General features: G+C 35.8%; 1 protein-coding gene across 4 annotated transcripts; it reads right to left on the bottom strand.

The window, feature by feature from the left end:
- Positions 1 to 1,216: 1,216 nt before the first annotated feature.
- Positions 1,217 to 26,662, bottom strand: SFXN1_3 (Sideroflexin-1). Of its 4 annotated transcripts, none has more exons than XM_051215537.1 (9): positions 26,589 to 26,662; positions 24,130 to 26,532; positions 23,917 to 24,087; positions 22,232 to 22,330; positions 9,497 to 9,572; positions 4,926 to 5,139; positions 3,145 to 4,034; positions 3,031 to 3,106; positions 1,217 to 1,625 (listed from the first exon to the last, which is right to left on the bottom strand). In XM_051215537.1, the coding sequence occupies exons 3-7, from the start codon at positions 23,991 to 23,993 to the stop codon at positions 3,931 to 3,933; spliced, it is 570 nt and encodes a 189-aa protein (XP_051066062.1). In that variant the 5' UTR covers positions 23,994 to 24,087; positions 24,130 to 26,532; positions 26,589 to 26,662; the 3' UTR covers positions 1,217 to 1,625; positions 3,031 to 3,106; positions 3,145 to 3,930. The 4 variants fall into 4 exon arrangements, with proteins under 4 accessions (XP_051066062.1, XP_051066061.1, XP_051066063.1 ...); XM_051215538.1 differs by lacking the exon at positions 3,031 to 3,106 and adding an exon at positions 2,194 to 2,458 and having other exon boundaries at positions 1,263 to 1,625; positions 3,935 to 4,034; positions 24,130 to 24,296; XM_051215536.1 differs by lacking the exon at positions 3,031 to 3,106 and having other exon boundaries at positions 3,935 to 4,034; positions 24,130 to 24,296.
- Positions 26,663 to 27,277: the final 615 nt, after the last annotated feature.

Consider the following 27,277-nt stretch of genomic DNA (forward strand, 5'->3'; position numbering starts at 1 on the left):
AACATATTGAGACCTAGTCAAATTGATTGGTGCATTATAAACAGGTCTAGAAAACTATATATGGTTTGACATAGTCATTACTGAAGAACAACCAGGACGCCACGATTTCTGTTCTTGTTTGTAGTACTAATGAAGGTGTTACAAAAATTACATAAGTACAGGACGTGACACCTGACAGGAAGTGACCTAATCAGGCTAATGAGCTATGGTATAGAAATTGCTCAAGTTCAGAATTTGGTTTCCAACGCTTTGCGACTTGAGTACCAATAATGATGAATAGTTTATTTTGCTATGATATCAATCTGATTAAACCATAGGTTCTTTCGATGAGAATTTAAGGCTAGTTAAAAATACACTTAACAAGTTGCATTTGAGTTCAGTAATAACTGTTTTCTGTTACAGATAAAGTGCTACGGTGTGACATTTCTATGCCTTTATAAAATACGAGAGTTGAACACTTATTTGTTGTCGACCACTACTGTTCAGAAAAATATGGATTTATTATTGTACCAAAGGGGGGAATCGAATATGAATACAGTGATTTTGAGGGCTGTTAAAGGTATGAAGGCAGTTATCACTTTCCGGTTGCCCACACCATAGAAGGGTTCTTCTGAAGGTACCTGAAAAGAAAATTGGGTTAGAGTTGGTTTTAGTGACCTGAGAGCGTGACTGCAGTGCCTAAGGAACAACTGCTTGTGGCAGATCACACACACCTTTTTGTGTTAACTCCGTGTTTGTTGAAAACTAGCCGCTGGAGACGAAAGTCCGTGGGATAAGGCGAGGTGCGCATTTTTAGGGTGGACATTTTCTAACCCGATCCCTTCTTTGTGGGAAGACAGCATCCCTGTTATGCTGTCTGTCTAAGGGAAACATCTTACTGCTCTCACATCCCTATACAATCAGCAGTACGACTTCTCCTTCGGTCCTTGGGTTTGCAGCTTTTAATCTTACCACTCCTCAACCGACCTGCCTGGCATAGTAAGACCTTGAGGAACGATTATTCCAGTCAGTATAACTCGATTGGTTCATTACGATAAGGAAGCCCGATCACCACGTCAAGGTAGCAGCAACAATTGGGATTGTATCAGACTACATGATAATATCAATAACTATTAGAGCGGCACCGGGAAACCTGGTGATTCAAATAATTAAAAACGTCATACCTTTAGAAGAATAAAACAATTCCTCAGTATATTCAATTACTTTGAACACTTACTAAATAGTTAGAGAAGTAGAAATATTGTTTAAATGAATGAAATCAATTGTTCTACACCAGAAAAGTATATTAAATACATTGCATCTAAATAGACTATTTCAAATCTAACAAATCATTTTACAAAAATAATATTAGAATGATAACTAAAATGCAATTGTGAATAAATGGAATACATTCATATAAAATTAATTTTCTTCTTACAGATATGGAATTTAATTCGAACATTCATTTATTTTGTTTTTGTTTATTTAAAACAAATTATAAACCTTTATTATAATAAACAACTGAAGGTAACCGATCAGATCGAATTTCTTTAATATGTGCTTGAACATCAGGTTCAAGTTTATGAAATGGAATTGAACTGATTTGTGGGAATACAGCACAGCATAAAGGTGTTACAAGTGATAACCTGAAAGAAAAAAAGTGATAGGATATTTTTTTTATTGAAGAAGAAGTAGAATAAAGATGCTGTCAATTAAATTGTTTATCGAGTCATAATTAAATTTTTTGTGTACAATGAAAAATACATTTTTTTAAAAAAATGTCCAATTACATTTGTAGTGTCGGTAACCATGTTAAGCCCTTATGCTAGCTTCCGGACATGTCAATCTATTTATTCTGAGATGGTGGAGAAGATTTGTAGTTCAGGTGGATGATTTTGGTGTTTTGTTCTCTGAGATGGATGGTTTGGTCGTGGAGCTTTCATCGTTCTTCTGAACGACATCATCAGCACAAACTTCAGGTAGAAGTTCAAACCATCCAGCTCAGAGAACGAAACTCCACCAAAATCTATTCATTCTACTTGAGTCGTATTTTGACATTGTTAATTATTCGCTTATCAACTTTGACTGTTTTTATATGAGCACATATATGTGTGTGTACACTTCTTATCCCATTACTCATCACATGTCTGTAACTTATTTTTGTGTGGCTATAAATATTGATTGACGTTTGACTAAATGGAGCTGGTTACCTACCATCTCTACTGCGCGTCGTTTCGCTTCGCTCTATTCCGTTCTCTTCTCCGATATTTTGTCTGCATCAACGTATTCGAAATTCATTCTCGTATTTGACTCATTTAATTCCGATATTGACTAACGCGATTTAAGTCGATAGTTATATACGACGGTAGGCGACATACATATTTCGGTAGCAACCATTCAATAAAAAACATTCATACGATCAAATTGGAGTCAGATACGGGCCACTAAATTGGTGAGACCGTTGACAACATCTTCTGATCTAAATGATGACAAAATAAATGGCCCCACTAAACATTAATGAATTTTTATTAACAAAATATGTTCTGTGTTCTCTCCATGTTCTAACTAACTTATTTCAAATGTTTACAGATTGTATTTTATGAAATCGGTTTTCGATTTCATTGTAGTGCCTTTTTTTCTGTTTATGATTAATGTGGCCATCTATATTACGAGACACTTATGCTAATTTAAAACTTAGCGAACCTAATTTAATTTTGATAAAGATTTATGTTGGGACGACCTTCGAGAACTACGAAGGAGCCTCCAGAGGCTCTTGAAGAGCCGAAGAGTTCTATACAGTCAGAACGCAGTGGAGCTTTCTAGAATGTCAACGTGGCATGCTACCACTGGTCAGTAGCATAACATGCCTCTCTGCAGATTAGCTGAATTATAATGTTGATTCACCAAACGCTAATATCTATAAAAACCCGTAATTTTATGTATACTTAGATTCTAGCATTCAGATGCTCAAATCATATGCGGTATATTAAATATCTAAGCTTCTAGATCTAACAACTGGCGACGGGGTTAACTTATCAAGATGTCATTTACCTTTGACTAATTCGAAGCCTTGCTGGAGCGTCAAGAAAAACGTTTCGAACAGTTCCAGATTCGTATTCTAGAAGCTCTAACCCAGCAAATGAATCTAAATCAAAAGGAGCTTACAGATGGTCCGTTCAAATCCCACGTCAACCACATCATTAATTCTATCCATGAATTTCATTTCGATGATTTGGCTGGAGTTACACTTGAATCGTGCTTCAAGAAATACGAATATGTATTCAAGGTCGACCTAGAAAAACTTGATGATACCGCAAAGGTCAGAGTACTGCTACGCAAACTTGGCACAGCTGAAAATGAACGCTACACCAACTTCATTCACTTCAATAATCCCAGAGACACTTTATTTGATGCAACGGTTGTAACTTTGTCACAAATCTTTGGTGAACAGTCATTTTTATTCAATATTCGTTACCAATGTCTGAAGTTGGCTAAGCTGTAGACGATGACTGGGTGCAATACGCTGGTATAGTAAACCGCGAGTGTGAGCGTTTCAAATTATCATCAATGACAGAAGACCAGTTGAAGTATCTTGTTTTTGTATGCAGCTTGCAGTCACCTGAAGATGCCGACATCAGAACCAAAACTCTGAGTAAAATTGAACAGCGTTCAAATATAACATTATAAGAAGTAACTATTGAATGTCAGAGGTTGGTAAACTTAAAACATGACACTTCTATGGTTGAAATGACAGGAAAAAATATCTTCAATCGAAAAGCTGGTTACGTTGACAAAATCTAACAGTTTACACAAATTAATGCTACAATACACAATCCTTAATTCTCAGAAGTAAAGTTGTCAAAATTAATTGATTAGAAGATAGAAAGTAAGATAATTTGAAAACGTTAACACCTTTGAAAAAAATGCCGACTACAACACCTGTGAATCAACTTACACTAAACCGACTAAGCTAATTTGTATTGGAGCTCCCAACCAAGGATAACGAATAAGCAATTTTTGTTTTTCCAATGATTGCATCACAAAAGGCAAAATTGCTGAGGTAAGTAGATATAAAGAAAAAAAATGTCAGTTTCTATTAATTCAGTAATTATCATTGATTAATGTTGGTCGTTTATCTTCAAATATTTATTTAAAAACTCAAACAACGTGTACATAAAGTACATAAAGCCCTCGAATGCCCTGGTACGGCCTAAGGTGGGAGAGTCAGCTCTCCCTCTCCAAATGCTATCACATGACCATGCGTATACAGCCACTGTCACGGAACTTCTACTCACTGCCTTCTCGTGGCAGGGGTGTTGTTTTGCGAAATTGAGAGGACGAAAAGCGAATGTCCGGCGCATTAACCGGGCTGGTGGACATGGAGAGTTCACCTAGGGGAGTTGGAAAACCCTGATACCAAACCAGTGGTGCACATGGGCTCCGCGATCCCGAGGGAACAAATGGCATATGAACCAATCGTTAGTCATCGGCTATCATGGGACTGCATCTCCTAAAGTTGCTCAACTGCATTGTGGGTCAGACCTTCAGGTCGAAGGTTCCGGGTGTGGTTCCCTAAGAAAACCATCAGCTTCAGTTTTGGCACCCAGGCAGCATCCTAGCCCTCACGAAAATCGGATGATTTATGTGGCGCATATCTATTTGATGCCTCCTTGTACCAATGTTTAGGTGTTTAAATAAATAAATAAATAAGATATAGGCCAATTAAAATTCTGAAACTAATAATTGAAGTAAATATTGATGACATAGGATGAGAGAAATAATACTGTAATTAAAAATGAGACCAAACGCTCAACGAGAGACTACGGAATGTATAAACTGGTATGGAATAAGCAAGAAATGATAAAATGAGATGAGTGCTAATTAAATTAGTGATAGACAAAACACATCCTCACAACACAAAACTATCATATTATTATGTGACTTACTCATTCCAGGGGAAGCCATTAATATTCGTGATAAAACCACTTGACTAACAGCTCTACGTCCTACAACAGTTGATTTACCCAATTTCTCACCATTTTCATCCAATATAGGTGTACCTTCAGTTAGTTCTGCACTTCTCATACATGGAATATTAATACAATTAGCTGCAGAGACTGCAATAAATGGTACAAATCGACCAATTATAGGAGGGAATTTCTAAAATTGAAAAAGAAAGCAAATAAAAAGAAGTTAGAGAGAAAAAAGTGCTCACGGAATATGTGCATATCTTAATTTATGAAAAGAAGATTATAGTTTCAGAGATAGTTGGTCATCTGCTAAAACACATCAAACTCCATTAGCCTGTTTATTTACAACAATATGAAACAGTGTTTGTAGTAGAACAGCAGCTCTGTCGAAATTAAATTTTTATCCTTTTTATTTTTCCCAGAAAACAACATCATTCTCTATATGATTCCCACTTACTGAAAATTTGGATATTTAACTTTAGATAATGACTGATATACATATATATATATAACTCAACGATAAACGTTATAAGACTATTTCATTTGTAAAATCAAATATACACTTTTATGACAGAATTTTAGATAAACAGTGATTAACACTGAAAATCTGTTTGAAAATCAAAGGAAAAAGAAACAAACAAATAACCAAATTCCATTACAAAATTAGTAATGGGTAGAAGTACAGTAAAGGGACGACTCAATCAAAATCGAGAATGTAACTTCCACGTTTAGACGTGAAATTCAAATACAACGTATGCAACTCATTCGAAACCTTAAGCTATCAACTGGTTTCGATTATCAGATTGTTTTAATTGATTGTTATAACTTACTTTCATTAGTGGGTGTAGTTACATAATATGTGTTTACTAAATCGACGGTTTACTTTTCTTCTTATTCTTTTCCTTTCAGATTCATTCACCTACTGCTTCCAACACTGCCCCAACACACATGGTACCTTGAGGCCAAATGTAAATCTACCAAAGGTTGGAAATTACATGGATAACGAGTAGTAGAAACACTTATGTATGGTGCTCAAAATGTTCAGAATACTTCCTTCCTTACGCCTGTTATTCCCAATGGAGCATAGGCCGCCGACCAGCATTCGCCATCCCACTCTGTCCTGGGCCTTCTCTTCTAATTCCATCCAATTCTTGTTCATTCTTCATATGTCTATCTCCATTTCCCAGCGTAATGTGTTCTTTGGTCTTCCTCTTCTCCTTTGGCATTGAGGATTCCATGTGAGGGCATGCCTTGTGACACAGTTGGGTGCTTTCCTCAATGTTTGTCCTATCCATTTCCAGCACTTCTTCCTGATATCTTCCTCCGATGGGATCTGGTTTGTTCTCTCCCACAATCGGTTGTTGCTGATAGTGTATGGTCAACGGATCCGAAGTATTTTGCGTAGACAGCTGTTAATAAAGTCTTGTATTATCTGGATGATGGCTTTCGTAGTTCTCCAGGTTTCCGCCCTATACAGTAGAACTGTCTTGACATTTGTATTGAAAATCCTGACCTTGGTGTTGGTTGACAGACAGTTGTTTTGAGTTCTAGATGATCTTCAGTTGTAGATATGCTGCTCTCGCTTTGCCGATCCGCGCCTTCACATCTGTATCAGATCCACCGTCCTCATCAATGGTGCTGCCTAGATATGTAAAGGTTTTTACATCCTCAAAAGCTTTTCCATTAAGTGTGATTTGATTAGTGCGTGTTGGGTTGTATCGGAGAACCTTGCTTTTCCGTTTTTGTATGTTGAGATGTACTGCTGCTTAGACTGCTGCTCCACTGGTCGTCTTCTCATGTATTTGTTACTGCGTGTGCGATAAAAGAGCCAGATCATCTGCGAAGTCCAGATCGTCCAACTGCATCCTAGATGTTCATTGTATCCCGTGCTTCCCTTCAGATGTTGACGTCTTCATGATCCAGTCGATAACCAGGAGAAAGAGAAAGGGTGAGAGTAAGCAACCTTGCCTGACACCGGTCTTCACTTCGAACGAGTCTGTCAACTGTCCTCCATGCACGATTTTGCAGTTTAATCCACCATAGGAATTTCGTATGATATTGACTATCTTTTCAGGTACGCCGTAGTGAAAATGTCCAAAATGAAAGAGGAAATTTTTTGTCATGCATGGAGAAAACTGATGATCGTAAACTTATTAAATGCTTAATTCTATCTCTGTGGATTGTATATGATATGGAGAATTGACATTATCTCTAAATTATAAACTTTTATTTTAGAGACGAAGCAATCAAGGTAACCTACATGTTCTTTAGAATTGAAATCAAATGATTATCCACACAACTATTCATCAATATAACTACAAAATGTTCTCCCCCCATTATAAACCCAACTTCTAATCTTGACCGTTATCGGTCCTCATTCGTTTATATTACTTAAATACTGATTTGTTATTTTAAAAAATTGACTTTAATGTCTTATGATTTTCATTAAATCATAGAATAAACGAGCATCAAAAGTTATAACTACGAATAGTGTAATTACATTAATTTAGTAAATATTTATCAATTATAAAATGATTTGTAAATAAAAGGCTAATTCATAAACTGTATTGAATTTTCAGTTCATGTAAGCATAGATCGTTGAAAGTGGAACATAATCATGTTTTTTTTCAAAAAAATCATTTCATATGAACAATCAACTAATACCAATAATAATAATAATAATAATAATAATAATAATAATAATAATAATAATAATAATAATGGTGACAAAATTCACTACATTTTTACAAAAACTATTTAATATGCCATATTAAAATTAATTAATCAATAGAGTTATACACTACTAAACAGAATTAGAACAGTATATCTATGGGTCATACAACGATATTTAATGATAATAATAATAGTAATAATAATAATAAGGATTTATTGAAATATTTCTACACATTTTGATTACCTATCAAGACTCATGTATGTGTACTTGTTCTTTTGTTTGTATATAACGAGTGAAGTAGATGTTTCATTATAGAATGAACGAATTATTAACAGACAATGTGACAGTAGAAGTGAAGATAAAATTTCAAAAAAAATTATCTATTATAACTGAGATAGAGAATCATTTTAATCATTGTGACCAAGAACAGTGAAAGCCATAATATAACATTCAAGTTATACATCAGGTATCTAGGTATAAGCCACACTCTAAATGTGAGTGTTAATGAAACTACTCTGTTGTCCAAACCGAAATAGATAGAGCTGAGTTTAAATCTCAGACTCAATGGCTGAAAGGCGAACACCTTAACCATTAGGCTTTATTGTAAGTCGTTGCTCTTAGTCACCTTTCAGTGAGTGACAACTATAACTACTCTATTCCGGTTACAATGGATAAATAACGTTATTACCTTAGTATGTACCTTCTCAAAGTTTGTTAATAATTTATCCATTCTGTTATTTTCATAACAAGACACATACTCTACCAGCCATATACATATAAATACATAGATACAAAATATAGGTATAAAATTATACTTTCTGGATCCCGAGCAAAAAAGACTACCTAAACATAAGAAACATTGATAGTCACTAATGTCACTACATGGTTACGTAAGGAAGTGAAATTATTTCTGTGTGTTTTTGAATTGGATAAACATATCAATCTGATGAAAATTGATAGGAATATAATTCATTTCAAACAATCTCATATGAATAAAGGAAGATCTTTAGAAAACATTGTTTAGATGAATGATTTATGAGAATGGTACATATTGAATCTAGTTGATACATATTCAGTTAAAAATAAATACTCATAGGAATAACATCTGGAATAAAATCATCAAAAGGAAATTAAAGAAGCATCGGAAAAGAAATGTGTGACTTCATAATGAATTAAAGAGTAGATTGTTAATCACATATACTTTGAAGATTAATTTCTGTTAGAATATGGTTTGTACTTTGAAAAATGACAGTTCACAATATTGACTTAATACATCATAATTTTATGTAATTATTCATAAGACTATTACAATCCTACTCATATTGATAAAACAGTTAAAACGTTTTAATAGATGAGATCATGAGTCAACTGAAGCTAGACCACCATGGAAAACCTGGAAACACTGGACGGCCAACTCGTCCTATTGTGGGACTCCTCAGCAGTGGGCATCCATGACCAGGCTTCGCGAGATTCAAACACAGGACCTATCAGTCTCGCGCGCGAGCACTTAACCACTAGACCACTGAACCGGCATCTAACGATGTTAATGTCTAACTTCAGCTAATCCACAAAATTGAGTGACACATCCATCATTGTCTTCAGTGAGTTACTATCCCACAACAGACCCAGTTGAACTCCACTGATCACTGCTTCTCACTAGAACTCCAGGAAATATCTCTTGAACCCAATCACCAGTCAGCATATGTTTTAGCCATCGTAATTAATAATTACGTGTACATGCAATGACATAAGAGTAAATCTATTTACATATAATTGAATAGAATAATATCCACTAGTTAATAAATATATATGTAAGTGAAACCAATGGAAAACAAAAAATTGCTAATCGAAATAACAGAAAGAAATAATTTACTTGAACTTGTTTATTGATAGTTAATGCAGTGCCTAATGCTCCACCAGTAGCCAAAACATATGATATCCCAAGACGTCTGTTGGAACAGAAAAAAAGTGAACAACTTGAAGGATATATGTATATAGATTGTTTTAATGTGAAAACTAATACTTTATTAAGATGAGTGAATTAAAATTAGTAACCTATCGGCTACCAATATTACGAAATGTTGGAGAAGATTTATTACGAAAGGAGGATGATTTTGGTCGATTTCCGTTTTTTAAGCTTGATGACTTCTTACTCGTGGTATTGCTTGTCTCTTGTATTTTTTGTTTGATTTGTTGAAGGGAGTTTTTATGATTGATGTTCCAAAGTGAACACTCTTTTCAGATTTTTCCTTTGGTAGTTTATGATAAAATCTAAGCATCCAGGTCAGATAGGTAATTCGATTCCATTAAAACTAAGATATCCATATTGTTGTCAAGTGACAAGTGACATAGAACCTAGTACTGATGAACTCTTACCATTTAGGAATTGGGATATATCTATCTTCATGGAGCTTCATTTTTTGAGCTGGATGCTTCAATAGTAGTTTTCATTAGCATGAACTCCAGGTGGAAGTGACCTATTCGAATTTGTCTACATATGACTTGGATCTAATTCTCGATTTTATATTCGTACATATTTTCCCACTTGAGTCCATAATAGTACAGAATGGCGTTTAAAAGTTAATTGATGCCATGTAGAAGATGAAGAAGACTGCCACTTCATCCGATGTATTTTTCTTTGCAGTTAGAAGTTTGTCATATGGATGATCTTTGGCTTTTCTCCATTTTTCATTCTATCCTTTGATTTTCATAAAATCGATTGAAGTGAGTTTGTTAGTTTATGTACTACATCTATTTTAAACGGCCTCAATAACCTTATTAAAACTTCTGATATGTCCTCTACATATCGTAAAAGAGGGAGATGATCAAAATAAATATACACACAACGACAGGCTAAAGGTCAACGACAGCCAATCAAGATCAACGTTGTTAGTTATGTATGGCGAAATTTGAATAGCTAATTTGTACTAGAAACTCCGCCTGGAGTCCCTCCGGGGGCTACTGCCGGTCCCAAGCCCGGATAAAAGTGGAGGGTTGGGCATGGGGTTAGCGTCCCCATCCCGTAGAAAATTAACTCGCTAAAAAAACGCTAACCAGAAAAAATTATTCAAACCTTCTAAACTCTGTCCTGGGAGTCAGAAGGTCTTCATTTAGAAGAATTATGACGCCTCATGACGAAAGCCGAATTCCTTCGGAAGTTACGAGGCCGATGCCCCTTCTGACAACCAGAGCAACCATTTATTTAGGTACATAGAATGTTCGTACAATGTGGGACACTGGGAGAGTCTTCCAAATTGCTGCAGAAATGAGAAGATACAACCTAGATGTACTTGGGATCAGTGAAACACATTGGACACAAGTTGGACAACAACGACTAACTACAGGAGAGCTCCTGTTATACTCCGGCCATGAAGAAGACAATGCACCACATACACAAGGAGTTGGATTGATGCTGTCCAAACAAGAGCAAAATGCGCTTATAGGATGGGAATCTCATGGACCAAGGATCATCAAAGCCTCCTTCAAAACAAAGCAAGAGGGCATTTCAATGAACATCATCCAATGCTATGCGCCTACCAACGACTACAATGAAGAAGCTAAAGACCAATTCTACAATAGGTTGCAGTCAATCATCGAGAAGTGCCCAACAAAGGACCTGACAATTCTGATGGGAGATTTCAATGCCAAGGTTGGAACGGACAACACTGGATATGAAGACATCATGGGACGACACGAACTGGGAGAAAGAAACGAAAATGGTGAGAGATTTGCAAATCTATGTGCCTTCAATAAACTGGTCATAGACGGCACTATATTCTCACACAAGCGCATACACAAAACCACATGGACTTCACCGGATCACACCACGCAAAACCAAGTCGACCATATTTGCATCAACAAAACGTTCAGGAGGACTATAGAGGACGTGAGAACCAAGAGAGGAGCTGATATAGCATCAGATCATCACTTGTTGGTCGCCAAGATGAAATTGAAACTCAAGAAGCACTGGACAATGGGGCGGACAATATCACAAAAGTTCAATACGGCCATTATTCAGGATACTAACAAACTCAACAAATTCAAGATAGACCTCAGCAATAAGTTCCAGGCCTTTCATGATCTACTCAATGGCGAAGGAACTACTGTGGAAAGCAACTGGAAGGGGATCAAAGAGGCAATCACTTCAACATGTCATGAGGTCATGGGTCACAAGAAGCACCATCACAAGGAATGGATCACTGTTCATACACTGGATAAGATTCAAGAAAGGAAGAACAAGAAGGCAGCAATCAATACCAGCCGAACAAGAGCAGAGAAAGCCAAGGCATAAGCTAAATACACAGAAGTAAACAAACAAGTGAAGAGGAGCATCAGAACCGACAAACGTAGATACGTGGAAGATTTAGCAACGACGGCAGAAAAGGCTTCAAGAGAAGGAAACATGAGAAAACTGTATGACACGATAAAGAAACTCTCTGGAAATCGCCGTAAACCAGAACGACCAGTGAAAAGCAAAGAAGGCAAGGTAATCACCAACATTGAGGAGCAACAAAACAGGTGGGTAGAACACTTCAAAGAACTCTTGAATCGACCGGCTCCACTGAACCCACCCAGCATCAAAGCAGCACCCACGGACCTCCCAATCAATGTTGGCCAACCAAAAATTGAAGAAATCAGCATGGCCATCGGACAAATCAAGAGTGGCAAAGCAGCAGGACCGGACAACATCCCAGCAGAGGCACTAAAAGCAGACGTAGCGGCAACTGCAAGGATACTCCACATTCTCTTCAATAAGATTTGGGATGAGGAAGAAGTACCAACAGACTGGAAAGAAGGAAACCTGATCAAAATACCGAAGAAAGGCGATCTCAGCAAGTGTGATAACTACAGGGGCATCACTCCTCTCTCAATACCGGGAAAAGTCTTCAACAGGGTATTGTTAAACAGGATGAAGGACTGCGTAGACGCCCAACTTCGTGACCAACAGGCAGGATTCCGTAAGGATAGATCGTGTACAGACCAAATCGCAACTCTACGGATCATTATGGAACAATCACTTGAATGGAATTCATCACTCTACATCAATTTCATTGACTACGAAAAGCCATTTGATAGCGTGGACAGAACAACACTATGGAAACTTCTTCGACACTATAGCGTGCCTCAGAAGATAGTCAATATCATACGAAATTCCTATGGTGGATTAAACTGCAAAATCGTGCATGGAGGACAGTTGACAAAGTCGTTCGAAGTGAAGACCGGTGTCAGGCAAGGTTGCTTACTCTCACCCTTTCTCTTTCTCCTGGTTATCGACTGGATCATGAAGACGTCAACATCTGAAGGGAAGCACGGGATACAATGAACATCTAGGATGCAGTTGGACGATCTGGACTTCGCAGATGATCTGGCTCTTCTATCCCAAACGCAACAACAAATGCAGAAGACGAACAGTGTAGCAGCAGCCTCAACAGCAGTAGGTCTCAACATACACAAGGGGAAAAGCAGGATTATCCGATACAACACAGCATGCAACAATCGAATAACACTTGACGAAGAAGATTTGGAAGATGTAAAAACCTTTACATATCTGGGCAGAATCATTGATAAACTCAGTGGATCTGATGCAGATGTGAAGGCGCGGATCGACAAAGCGAGAGCAGCATATTTACAACTGAGGAACATCTGGAACTCAAAGCAACTGTCAACCAACACCAAGGTCAGGATTTTCAATACAAATGTCAAGACAGTTCTACTGTATAGGGCGGAAACCTGGAGAACTACGAAAGCCATCATTCAAATAATACAAGACTTTATTAACAGCTGTCTACGCAAAATACTTCGGATCCGTTGACCATACACTATCAGCAACAACCGATTGTGGGAGAGAACAAACCAGATCCCATCGGAGGAAGATATCAGGAAGAAGTGCTGGAAGTGGATAGGACACACATTGAGGAAAGAACCCAACTGTGTCACAAGACAAGCACTCACATGGAATCCTCAGTGCCAAAGGAGAAGAGGAAGACCAAAGAACACATTACGCCGGGAAATGGAGATAGACATGAGAAGGATGAACAAGAATTGGATGGAACTAGAAAAGAAGGCTCAGGACAGAGTGGGTTGGAGAATGCTGGTCGGCGGCCTATGCTCCATTGGGAGTAACAGGCGTAAGTGAAGTAAGTGAATTTGTACTAGAAGTTTGTGCTGATGATGTTATTCAAAAAAACAATGAAACCTGCACGGTTAAACCATCCAGCTCAAAGAACGAAACCCCACCAAAATCATGCAATTCAGCTGTATATATATTGATTTTCTTCAAAAGGTTATGAGAATGTATAGTGAATTCATTGTATAATTTATAGATATTGTCGGTCATGATTACAGTACAAAGATAATTTGTGATAATCTTTAACTAAACAATCAGAATAAGGAAACAAAATCCCAAATTTATATACATATTCAATCCCTAGCTAAACTGTGGGCGTGTACAATATCAAACATTTTCGGGCATTTTTCCTTCTATTTAATAAACGAGCGCTACATATAAGAGCATAATTTTCCCTGAGGATTTCATTTTAAGCTCTGAATACCACTTTGATTGATTTTTTTATTGGGAAAGTTGAGTTACGCTACAGTGACGTAATCATAGAACATACATGTACATAGCTTCAAAGGATTGGAATGAAATCCTCAGTAAGAAAAAAAAGAGTATGCATTTATATGCAGAATTCATTCACTAAATGAAAGGACGATAATCGAAAATGCTAGACGTTGCAATCTTATTGAAAATTGAAAAAAGGGATAATCTTATATCAAATTCTAAGTAAACAATGATACATTTTATGCATGATTTTTACTCTAGTCAATAAAAGCGATATGTTTACAATCGTACACATAAGTCTTTCATTAATAGACAGTATTTCATTGTAAATAACTTGCAAAACAACTTTTTTTGTTTATCTATAAAATATTTTATTGAACTCAATAATTTTGTTGGATTGGTAACAAATAAGTTCAAATGTAAGTTTTGAATATACGACAATACAGTTTAATTTGTCTTCAAGTATAACGGTAACATCTTTTTAGTCGTTTTATTCAGTATAACTTTCTTATATACATCAATAAATCAAACTAAGAATAATACATACAATACAATGTCACGGTGATACTAAAAAAGCATAATATACTTAAACGAATTTATGACACAAAACAATCAGTATAAAAGTTAGTATTTTTATGCAAAGTTAACTACATAGAAAAGAGAGGGTGAATAGGATCGTATACTGTATACAAAGGCTTTGCATAGTACTTTATCGATTTTTCTACAGTTTCTATGGGTTTTCTGCACTTATAATTGCTCTGATCCTTTAAATACATGTAAATAGTAATCTAATGAGCTTGAAAGTTTCTGAGCGTGTGTATTTAGATGGGCACAAAAGCATCCAAAACATCCTGGCATTGTTTCTCAGTGCTGCCCAAAGACTCTGTGTTTTATCATTGTCTTCATCAAACAGGACTATGTCACCTGCGTGAAGCAATTAACCATTATACAATGGAAATATAAACAATAACTTTAGGTAAGACCGTTCCAAAAGTTTAATTTTTCTCAGTATTTATTTCAATATAGCAGATCATACACAATCTATCTATCGGTATAGATGTATCTGTTGCTAATAAGTCAATAATTTAGTGAGGTACACTTGACATTATCCTGTTTAATGTTGATTGAGCTCTGATCGAACAAAATTTAGGGGTATTTACAACAAGATGACAACGCGTCTTTTGGTTTTTTTAATTCACATAATTCATTTACTTTTTGGATGATTTACAACAAATCGTTTGTTCATATTGTTCGTAATCTTGTTCATCGTTAGGATAATTCCAATTATCAAAAAAAAAAAACTAATGACGAATAACTACCTTCATTCTAATTAGCTACTTTAAGGGTCTGACAGTGACAGTACGCTTTAATAGTTTTACTTAAAATCAATACAGTTGGTCATAATAATTATACAATTACATATCATATGCGTTAAAATGTCAGTGTAATTTGTTTGTTATCTAAAACCTTAAGAAAAGAAATGGAAGAGTGTGATATAATTTTGATAAATATTTTCCAAAAATAGATTTATTCATCAGTATACACCACTAGAATAAATGTCCGTTCAAAATTATCGGTCAGTTAATAAATAGAAGTAGAACCTGCCACATTTATTCAAGCCGCCACACAGTATATATAAGCACAACAGAATAAAAAGAGACAAAGTAGAAGTAGCGATAGTACCAGTGGTAGTAGAAAACATTACCGCTTTAAGACAAAGCAAGAATGTATTTATGCTACTGTGATAGATTCCGAAACATGTCAACCAACGTCTTTGACTACTTGGTTAGGGTAACCGCGCCGACCTCAAAAAATAGTTTGCCGCCACCAACACGTGTCATCTCAACAGACGATGGCTTTACAGACTAGTGGCTAGTATTGGTTTAGCCCTATCCCTAGCTCACTTCTAATCTACTCTTATACCAGCAAACATAATGCATCAAAGAGGGGGGTGATTGTGCGTGATACACATATTAACTATTTCAGTAGATGAAGATTCACAAGCTCAAGTTGTTAAATAGCATATACCTTACCTTTGTATTGCTCACACCATGGTCCTAAAATACACGGGCAATGCTTCGAAAGCATCTATAATCGAATACTATGAATACTCAATATTTTTAAAAGCCGTCTCACAAACATGAAAAACACTAAATTAAACTTTTGCGCAATATAATCAGGAGTATTACAGATCACACTGGTTAACTATATTACTTACATTGAAAATGTTTGAACTCAAAACGGTGCTAATAGATGCAGACTAACTGTTTGTGATTTACACGATAATCGTGAACAATGGTTCCAAATCCTAGGTAAAATGGCTAAAAATCAGTAATAATGATACAAATGAGTTCATTTTCTTTATCCTCATCACTACCTTCAGTTTTAATTGTAATGTGTTCGGGTACAGAGACGATAATCCAACTGGTGTCACCATTATGATACACCAACATCGGGGGATTGAATGAGTATTAAGAACATCATCCCAGTAGCCATCCTGTTGTAACTTCCGTTTACTTTCTTTAGAAAAGTGAGAGTAACTTCTTTAAATACAAATATTCTTCCCAGTTATATTTTTCTTAACCGAACTACTACTCACATTATGACAATTAATATTATTATTTCACTCGTTTACAATATGTCAATTTTGTCTTTCTTTTATTATACCTACCCTCCTTTCTCTATCTCTTCACAATCACATTTTTATTGTGTGGCGCATATATATTCTGGAGCCCTCTTGTACAAATATTTGTGTTCAAATAAATAAACAAATAAGTTGTAGTACATTTCGTCTCTTGGTAACATACTCTTTATGTTAGTTTTATTCGAATTATCAGTGATAGTACGAGTACTTTGATTTTACTATTAACATTGTATATATCTTTTCTTGGGTTGATATAATTCAGTAATTTGACCTGATTTATATTTGTCCTACTAACATGAAAATTACAGTTCAAGTCTCATTATTGAGCAAAAGCAAGAAGGAAGACGGAAGAGTTAACAAATCCTATAGATTACTTATAATTACCTATACATCCCAACGTAGTGCATATGGTATCATCAATTTACTCAAACTGATAATTACATCATAACTTGATGAATAAAATTCGATAAGCACTGAAAGACTAAGTAAGTATGATACTGCTTACTACTCAGTGATCCATCGATTGTAAATTCAATCACTGGGCTAATTATCACTATATATATATATATATACATATATATATATATACTATATTCAAGTTTACAAACTAGACATGATCAAATTTTCGACATTTACTAGCAATGGAAATATCAAATAAAAAAATTGTTTACTAGGTCAATTGTGTTGTATAACACTAAACACTTAAACTTGTCAACATTTTATTATTTATAAGAACCAATCTATGTATACACCTTTTATGTTGAAAAAGAATAAAAGTTGTATTGTTTGACCTGGTAGCGTAAAAAAAAACATACTAACAATCGAATTAAAAGTTTTTTTAAAAACAATTTTATTTGAAATTATTATGTAGTAGACAACAATTTTAATTAAAATCAAGGCTAACCGTACACACATAGAATATTGGTGAGTGGCCACCTATGCTCCTCCATGTGGAGTAACAGGTGTAAGTAAGTAAGTGGACATGCATAGTTAAAATTGATTACAAATGAAACGTGAGACGAAGAATTACATTTATTTATTACAAAATGTTTGATTGTTCAAATAAAAGCTCAGTGTTGTTCTTTTTCTAGGTAGGTTTGGAATGATACTCTATTTAATACAACTAACAAGAAATATAGTAGTCTCTCACCAAAGCTCTTAGGTTTCAAATTACGTTCACAATATTATTATTACTCTTATTATTATCCTTGTCTCCTCTTACCTTCCATTTCTAGTCTAGGTGACCATTTATTCTTTTATATATATAAATGTTCATAACAAGTAATGTATGATCAGATTGTTCGAAAAGTATTGCGCTAATATATTATCGCATAGTTCTGATAATCTTTGTCTTCTTATTTCATTATCGAAATTGTTTTTTATTTGTGAGGAATTTGCTAAAAAATTTGAGTGTGGTATTTCTACTATGTCCTGGTATGGCCGAGATTGGGGTGGGCCCGCCCTCCCTCTCGAAATACTCTCACACGACTACGCGTATACAGCCTCTGCCAGGGAAGTCCTACTCACTGCCTTCTCGTGGCGGGGGTGTTGTTTACGAAATTGAGAGGACGAAAAGCGAATAATCGATGCTTTAACCGGATCCCAAACCAATGGTGCACATAGCGTATGAACCAATCGTTGGTCACCGGCTACAATGGGACTGCATCTGCTCACGATGCTCCACTGCCTTGTGGGTTAGACCTTTAGGTCAAAGGCTCAGGGTGTGGCCTCCTAAGAAGGCCACCTGCTTCGGTTTGGGCACCCGGACAGTATCACAGCCCATACACAAATATAATGAAAATAATGAAAATGTGGTATTTCTACTATATAGGAGAGAAAGATATTTCAATAATCTAAGCTATATATTTTCATTAAATAGAATGAAGACTATTTAGTTTGTTTAACGTTATGAAATCCAATCTATGGAATTTATGGATTTACAAAACTGTAATATAACAAATAGAAAACTGTACTAAAAAACGTTGTAAATTGATATATGCGTTCAGTAAAGTTATACTTCTTTTTATCCAAAATAGTGGGTATTACAAAGAAACAATAAAAATTACTTAACTTTCATGTAATTATTTCGTTTGGTGACAAATATCAATGAATTTTCAATTAATCTCAATAAAACAAAAATAGAAATCGTATGCACTGAGGTAGATACCTGTCTCTACTTGACACGGATTAGATTCACTGGTCACGGCTTCTCACTAGAACTTCGAGAATCCCCTCACGAAGCTGTTCACTAGTAAGCACATGGTAATTATCAGTATGGAGTTGTGGAGATTATTAAGTTTTTGGCTGAGATCATGAAGCGTTCGCGCGCAAGACCGAAAACCCTGGATTCAAATCCCGCGAGCGGGGTCGTGAATGCGCACTGCTTAGGAGTCCCATAATAGGACGAAACGGCCATCCAATGCTTCCACGTCTTCAATGGTACTCTGACATCAATCGATTCATGATCTAAATCAAAAACTTAATAATCTCCACAACCCCATACTGGGAAATCGTATGTTTCGCGTAATAATATTTTTTGTGACCTGTTAAAATGAGTGAGCATTCAAGAGCTACGGGTTATGGTATTGAGGATTTTTGTTTAACTGACTAGAAAGGTTATGAATGGTATGTGTTACTGATTAAATACGACAAAAATGGACTCTTACCATCTATCTACTCATTTCTTTTCTACCAATGAATATCCAGTTTTTAATAACCAATGACAATAAAATGTAACAAAAAACTCTAAGTCATTGATCATAAAGAAAAGGATTATCATAATTCTGTTCATTAAGGAAATGTCTATGGAATAGCCAATGGTCAGATAACTTTTCTACCCGTTAAATCTCGTTATTTTTTAGAAAAAAATTATAATCAGAGTCTGGATGAAATCTAGACAAACAGATATACACACAGATCGGTTTTTGCTGTTTAAGTTTTAGATTTTGGTAAACTTTTGATGAATTAATTATGTAACAGAGTACGGATCAGTTGGTAGGAGTTATACATAGTCCTAGTCCTAAATATAGTCATAAATTCTATAACTAGAACGAGATAGGTTTATGCATTTGTCTTCCAATACTATTGGTAGGTATCCGCTTCATGCATGACATAGTTGAACTCCATCGGCCACAACCGTGAGAACTGAATGCACTGGGTTCTGTCACTGGTGGGATTGTGGATAAGTGATCTCGAGGAGTCCAGTAGTAGGACGATAAAGCAGTTTAGTACATCTTAGCTTTTATTAATAGCGAAAGTAAGGTTAGTCGGTGACTTCAATGGACTTTGCAAACCACTCATAATACGATTTGAATAGATTAACACACCTATCATTTGTTAACGTTTTCTGAAATAGGAGATAGAAAATGTCTGTCCATGATAAAAAGTCTTGCTGAGTAAATCTTTAAAACTTTCTTAACTAAATGACTAAGGTTTAGTTACTATTCAATAGCTTTGAGGTGGGTTTCTTAAGATTCTACAGGACAGCCACGAACAGTAAAGTCAACCGTTTCAACAGTGAAGTTGATAACCACCGAGTGACGACACTGGATGATGATTGCGCTTTTTTGTGAACCAAGTGCAATCGAAAACACAGGTAGTTGGATTAGGGTCTAAAGTAATAGTAGAATATGAACTTTCCGGATTCGATCTTGTTAAGGAGTCTAAGAGTGAAACGAAACGATCAACCAATGGTTTTGTTGTTTTCAACCGATTTTCAGCTGATATCATTTTATAAAAAAAGCCATCACATTTAAGATAGAAGGTTCGAAATGACATTTAACTTGTAACTGATAGGAACAAAGGGAATGCATCGAAGTAATCTGTGTCGACTAGCATTTTCAGTCATTGATTACGGATATTGTGCGAGACCCAACTAAGGAGTCAACTCCCACCAATATCGACGCTATGTTTGAACACGGCTGACTCTAAGCTTTTTACCGACCTAATTTCAGATTAACCAGAAGTAGATGTCTGGAAAGGTGGTGATTAAATATAACCGACTGATGTAGTAGGCAAAACAATGGATAAAACTTTCTATCCCCATTACCACTGAAATATCATTATTTATACTCAGAAAATAACTAAAATTCTGGATTTTTATTGTAAATTTCAGATAGTGGTGATAAAGGTGACAAGACTTTACTGTTAAAAGTAACCATATGCTAAAATTTCTGAAAGTAGTCGCAACTTTTACTCATGGTGAAAATAAAATTATTTGAGTAGACAGCTTAAAGATGTATATTTCAAATAACGCAGGAAAAACTCAACATGTTTTATACATTTAAAAAAACGCATTATTATGCCCAACTTTCATTGCATCAAGGCTTTAAATCTAATCACTTCCCTGTCATTCCAGAATAACTCCAAGTTACTAAACTTGACCCTGGAAACTATGGGTATTTCATTTTGTTTGACGTCAGTTCGTCACATTTATCATTAATTGTGTAAATACAGAAAATTTACACATTGTATTCAAATTTAATTAAACTGTTTAAATTTCTTCACATAGTTGCAAGCATGAAATAAAACAAATATGTTTCTATCACTTATATATCTCTAATATAAGTTAGACAACTGCTGTAGTGAAAAGAGTATACAAAGTTGAGTTTATAAGTATGTTTGGAACCTCGAAAATCTATCCTAGGCATTTCAGGCATTCTAGTGTTAGATAATACCGTAAGTCAAGGAGCATTCGAACATCACTCTCAATACTACTCTGCAAAGTAAAAATTTAGCATTGTTTTTTAAACACCATTAATATATCAATTTATTGTAGGAAGTTTTTTTATCGATCATACTGTAGTAACAATTTATAGACTTTAGTTCTTGGTGCTGATTGACGTCTGCCAAACAAATTCGTTGAACCAACGTCATAACGATACAGTACATTAGTTCTTAGATTATTAGATGATATCACCAAGAAAAGATGGACAAAGACAATCAATTAATTCCATAGAATACTAACATAACCCATGGAACAGATATACCTGGTTAATTACGTTAACATAAATAAGTATAAATAATGGAACCTAAATTTCTTTTGAAGTTTGATTAAGTGATACCTATAGAACAACTCGACATGATCTACTATTGACAGATCAGAAATCTACCATAATGCTAACCCAATTATATAGAACAGCACGAAGAAAAACCGCAATTACTATTCAAATGGACAAGTATATTTTGACTGGGCGGTAATCAACTACAAACTATCACGTTCAAATCCTAAGTGGTGTATGCTTTCAAATACGTATTTTAAGTTAAGTCAGTATATTAGAAATAAAAGGATCAGAATAGGATCCTCCCACAGTTAATAATGTGTAAAATAGACGGAGTGATTTTCAGAAAGCACTCATGACAAACACTGATAGATTTGCTTAAAAACGATCAATAAAACTTACGTTAATGAAATAGGTGCGTCACCACTACGATTAGTATAATTTACAACGGCATTGAATGTTTGGTTAAACCATTGCCAAAATATGACAGCCGGTGTAGACCTAAATGAAGTAATAAGATAAATAAATAAACCCATTACATTCTACAGCTGACAGACCGAAAACATTTTAACAGATTTATCAGCTTTTTTCATCAGGTGGATTGATGAAACTAACTGGTATGAAGTTCTGCAGACATAAAACAAACAGTATTGTAGGACATTTCAACTGTTTCAATTTACAAGTATAGGGTCGTAGAGATCGTTTATTTTCACGGAAATCATGAATCGATCAATGTTAGACCACTATTGAAAGCCTGACCGTTTTATCCTAGTATGGGAAGTGAGCAGCCACGAACCCAGGACCTTCGATCTCGCGCGCGAACACCGAACCCTTGGACCATTGAGCCGGCATCCAACGCCGTTAATCTTAATCTGGTGGAATTCCAGTTAGTTACGAATTCATAATCTTCGACAAGGTTTTGCACAGTAGTATGTCACTTTATTAACAATATTTCTATACCAAACTGAGATTTGACATATTGAAACACTAGCCAACAAAGCCTATGACGTTTTTGCAACAAAAAATAATTCAGTCAGTCAGTCAGTCAGCTACAACGTAGGACCAGGCACATATGTGCATCGGTCCAGGTTGCCATACCGCATCAGCACAACGAGATGAACACCGGATTCATATTAGTGGTTAGGTCAAAGGTGTTAATATATAAGAGAAAGATTGCATATAGAGATATAGTACAAGAAGAAAGAATTGGTTCGTAGAAAGAAAGATATGAAGTGATTTTAATCTCTTAGTTTAAGGGAAGACAGGGAGTGTATACACCGACGCCAATGTGATCGATTCTGAGCCATGTCACCAAGAGTCTCCAACCATTGGTTACGAAAGTCACGCGGACCCCAACCAAGTAGTCTGCATCTACCAACATGGCTCAGACTAGAAGTTAATGTCTTCAAGCACTGATGCCACGTTTTGGTTTGGCCAACCCTAACTTTCTTCCAATCATCTCCAATACCGGATAGCATTGCACGTCGTGGTAGTCGGTGTTCAGGCATACGTAACACGTGGCCCAACCATCTCAGTCGATGAAGATTCATAACCTCATCAACTGATTTACCATCATTCCCTAATACCCAGCGTCTAACCTCACTATTACTTACCCGGTGATCCCAGCAGATGCCAGCAATATTTCTAAGACATCTGTGGTCAAATACTAATAATTTCATGAATAAGTTTATTTCGATCTATCTCCTTGTGAAACAGCTGTTTAAACGAACTAATGAAAAATGGATGTATACATTCGATCACCTTTTCTCCGCAACGCTGCCCAGATACTGTATACAAAAGAGTAAGCGCTACTAGAATCAAGCATATGGTCATAGATACAAATTAATTCAGTTTGCAAGCTTCTAGATATTCGCCGATTCTAGTTACTAAAACCTTCGTTGTACGCTTTCAATCAGCACTTGCCTTGATGTGACGTTATAGTCATAACATACACCCAAGGTCCAAAATGATAAATGGAACAACCTAAAAATCTAGCAACATCCTAAAATAATTAGTATATGTAACTTAAATAACACACTAAATACTTTGCTATTGTTAAAAAGCTTTAAAACGTTTAATTTACTCACTTGTAAAACTGTAGCAAACAACCCGTTATAAACATATTCCCAGGAACTTGAAATGACATGCGTCCAATGAGTATCATTTTTTCTCCTGTGTCTGGATGAAACGCTGAGTCGTACACATTTTTTGCTTGCCAAAGCTTTTCTACAGTTAAACCGGGTTGAATAATCCCTATCCTGTAATTATTTTATAGCAATACATGACCACATAGTACTCACCTATAATTATGAACGATGGTCCTTGCTTCTTCTAATTCAGTAGATGTTTTGAATGCGTTCAAAGGATTAGTTGTAATAAAAAAGTGTTTGGCTCTGCCAATGTATGTGGACTGATCATATCGAGGCTTTTCTATATTGACTGATTTACCATGAACTAATTCGGATGGCTATGGCATTGTTAAAAACAAAAGGAAGTATGTTAAGCAGTAAAAACTGTGATAAACCTAACATTTATAAAAACTTGAGGGAACTGACAACTACTCATAAAAGCACCGTGTAGATATTTCATAGTAACACAGTTGTCTGAAAGATTAGAAAGTGGATAAATGATATCTAATATGCTGAAGTCTGCTTTGGCCAATATGATAAAATGCCAAGTAGATTTGTTTCCACTGATATTTTGACGGTTAATTCTGCGAAATATATTAAAGTAACGGTACACTGAGAATCGAGTATCACCAAGAGCTATTACTCAGAATAAAAGTCGTTTAATTCTGAAAACGACCAGGCGGAAATTAATGATTAGTGGTAATGTAATCAAAATATAATGCTTAAAATGTCTTAGAAAGATAGAAGAAACAGGTTACGTGTGATAGTAGTTCCCATAGCCAAAAATCTTGAATAATGATTAAGAAAGTATAATGAACAAGAGCTCAACTACAACCCAGAAGCAGTATCCAATTTTAGTAGAAGTGGAGAGCCGACAAAAAAGAATTAACAGAAGCCAAAAGTTTTCATAACAAATTGCTGTTTTTAAACCTACCAATAGCTACTTCACCGAAGATATGTACATTAGCGAATAAAGGCACGGTTACTTGAAAAGGTTTTCAACTACGGATAAAATAAACTTATCACTATGAAGGGCACATCGGATAAGAATTAAAAGACGCCTGAAGGTACCTATCAACTGGCAATTACATTAAAAATGAGTGGTAGGAATTTTAAATGGCTTCTACAGACAGACGAAAACGGTTTTAAAGCATTGAGCTGAATGTTTCTCGGCAGTCAGAGATGAGACAGTTAGGGTTAGCGTCGGGTGTCGTATAAATTACGTCCACATGAGCTGCAATGATGATCGGAGTCTGCTAAATAGGGAATCATAGTTTAGTGTCTTAGTCAATATACATACATTGGTTATAAACGGTAATAGCATCTTGATTAATGTCACTTACAGATGTAAAAAACCCAATCTCAAAGGCCTAATCTAATTTCTAGAGTGTCTGCAACGATGAATCAATCCCCGTTCCGTAAGTCTTCGATATCGTTGGCCTCACTTGTTTTGGTAACTACACTCTAGCTTGATTACCGTGACACGTCGATCAGAATAACTACCTATTGCCCAAAAATGCGGCGAGACTCTAATTTAGCGACGACCTTGACAATTATTAGCCAATCAGAAAACAGTATAAAGTAAAAATATATTACAAGAAAGTAATGAATTACAGTGGATATTCTTCTTCTACATGATTTAAAAACTTGTTAAGGTTTGATAAAGGTTCGGAGGTTCTGAATTCATAACACATTTGGTATAGAAACTCGTCCATAGGGTTAGTGGTTAGGGTTGTAGCCTAGGGTAAGGGTTTAGGGTTAAGGTTAGGGTGCTAACATGCGATCAGTTTACAACGGATTTTAGAGGTTAGGGTTATGGTTAGGGTTGGGGTTGTAGCCTGTCAAGAAACACCTTTTCTCTAAAATCCGATGTAAACCGATCGCGTGTTAGCACCTTAACCCTAAACCTAAACACTAACCTAACCCTAACCTTAACCAAACCCTAAACCTAATCTTAACCCCAAACCCTAACCCTATGGACGAGTTTCTATACAATATGCATTATGAATTCAGAACTTCTGAGCCTCTATCAAACCTTAACAAGTTTTTAAATCATGTAAAAGAAGAATACCCACTGTAATTCATTACTTTCTTGTAATATATTTTTACTTTATACTGTCTTCTGATTGGCTAATAATTGAAATTGCTCATTGGCTCGTCCCTAAATTATTTTCGCCGTCCCATCTGTTTTAACCTCTCATTAATCACCTCCTCTCTAAAATCCGCTGTAAACCGACCGTATGTTAGCATCACGTGTTGAACTTGGCTTCGTGACCTTGAAATTGCTCAAACGCTTCTGATCGGCTCGTCGCTACATTAGAGTCTCGCCGAAAACATTGAGTTCTTTGCCAGAACATGTATAGTTCTCAGTTGTAGGAAGCTGTACAGTGGAAATTAAAGATTATAAAACCTGAGAACAAATTAGTCGAAAAGCCCCCTTAGAACTTGCATCCCGAGCGTGAGGCAAATACTTTTGATAAGGTCAGAAATATCTTACGGAGTGACGAATACTTCCCTAACTGTTCCTGTGTCCCTTGTCTCCTGCCTGATTCATCAGAAGCATTGCCTGATGTTCTGTCACGTTAAAATAAACGGTTTATAAAGAAAATGAACGAAATGCATAGACTTACATCAGGTATCATGATGCGAAAACAAGTCAGAAGACGTAGACGTTTTGAAAAAAGCACTACCCGGTTCACCTTGCAGAAATAGCAAACATAAACTTTTTTGACAATTAGTTTTTGTTATTATTCGCTTTTTTCCTTAATTTCGCATATTTTGTGTAAATACCATTTTTGGCTGTTAATGTTTTGTTTAAAAATACTCGACGCGCTAGTTTCAAAAAGGGCAGTGATTTTTGTACTTGTTGTGATTATACTTGCTTTGGGTACTTATTGCACTAAAAAGCATTCTTAGTCTACTTTTACTAAGAGTGCTTTGATTAAAGTTTGAAATTTTTTGCTAAATTTTGTCCTTAGTACCTTATTTAGTCCTTGACTAACACTTGTGTTCACATTGTGATCATTTTTTGTTTTTAAACCTTTTAAATCGAGTTACAATGGTTGGTAAGACTCACAAATGTGGGCAACCAAATCGTTTGTTCTCCGTTGAGGAGGGAATGCAGTGTGACGATTGTAAGAAGTGGTACCACAAAATGTGTACACGCCTAAGTCCGACGGCTTACAAAAGATGCTTGAAGCATAACTCGCATTAGCTTTGTATGTTCTGCTGTACGGATAAAAAGGTACTAATGCAGGAGGCTATGGGCCTATTGGCTTTGGCCTGCAAGAAAAACGATGGCGGAAGCACTGATGATGAA

Source organism: Schistosoma haematobium, chromosome 4 (genome assembly GCF_000699445.3).
Source record: "Schistosoma haematobium chromosome 4, whole genome shotgun sequence".
Classification (NCBI taxonomy): Eukaryota; Metazoa; Platyhelminthes; class Trematoda; order Strigeidida; family Schistosomatidae; genus Schistosoma; species Schistosoma haematobium.

Bases quoted from the DNA above. Each gene is read 5' to 3' on its own strand.
- SFXN1_3 (XM_051215536.1), bottom strand. The intron at 22,331-23,916 runs GTGAGTAAATTA...TACTTCATTTAG, and splicing joins TGTTTGCTACAGTTTTACAA to GTCTACACCGGCTGTCATAT. The intron at 4,035-4,925 runs GTAAGTCACATA...TACTTACCTCAG, and splicing joins AATGGCTTCCCCTGGAATGA to CAATTTTGCCTTTTGTGATG.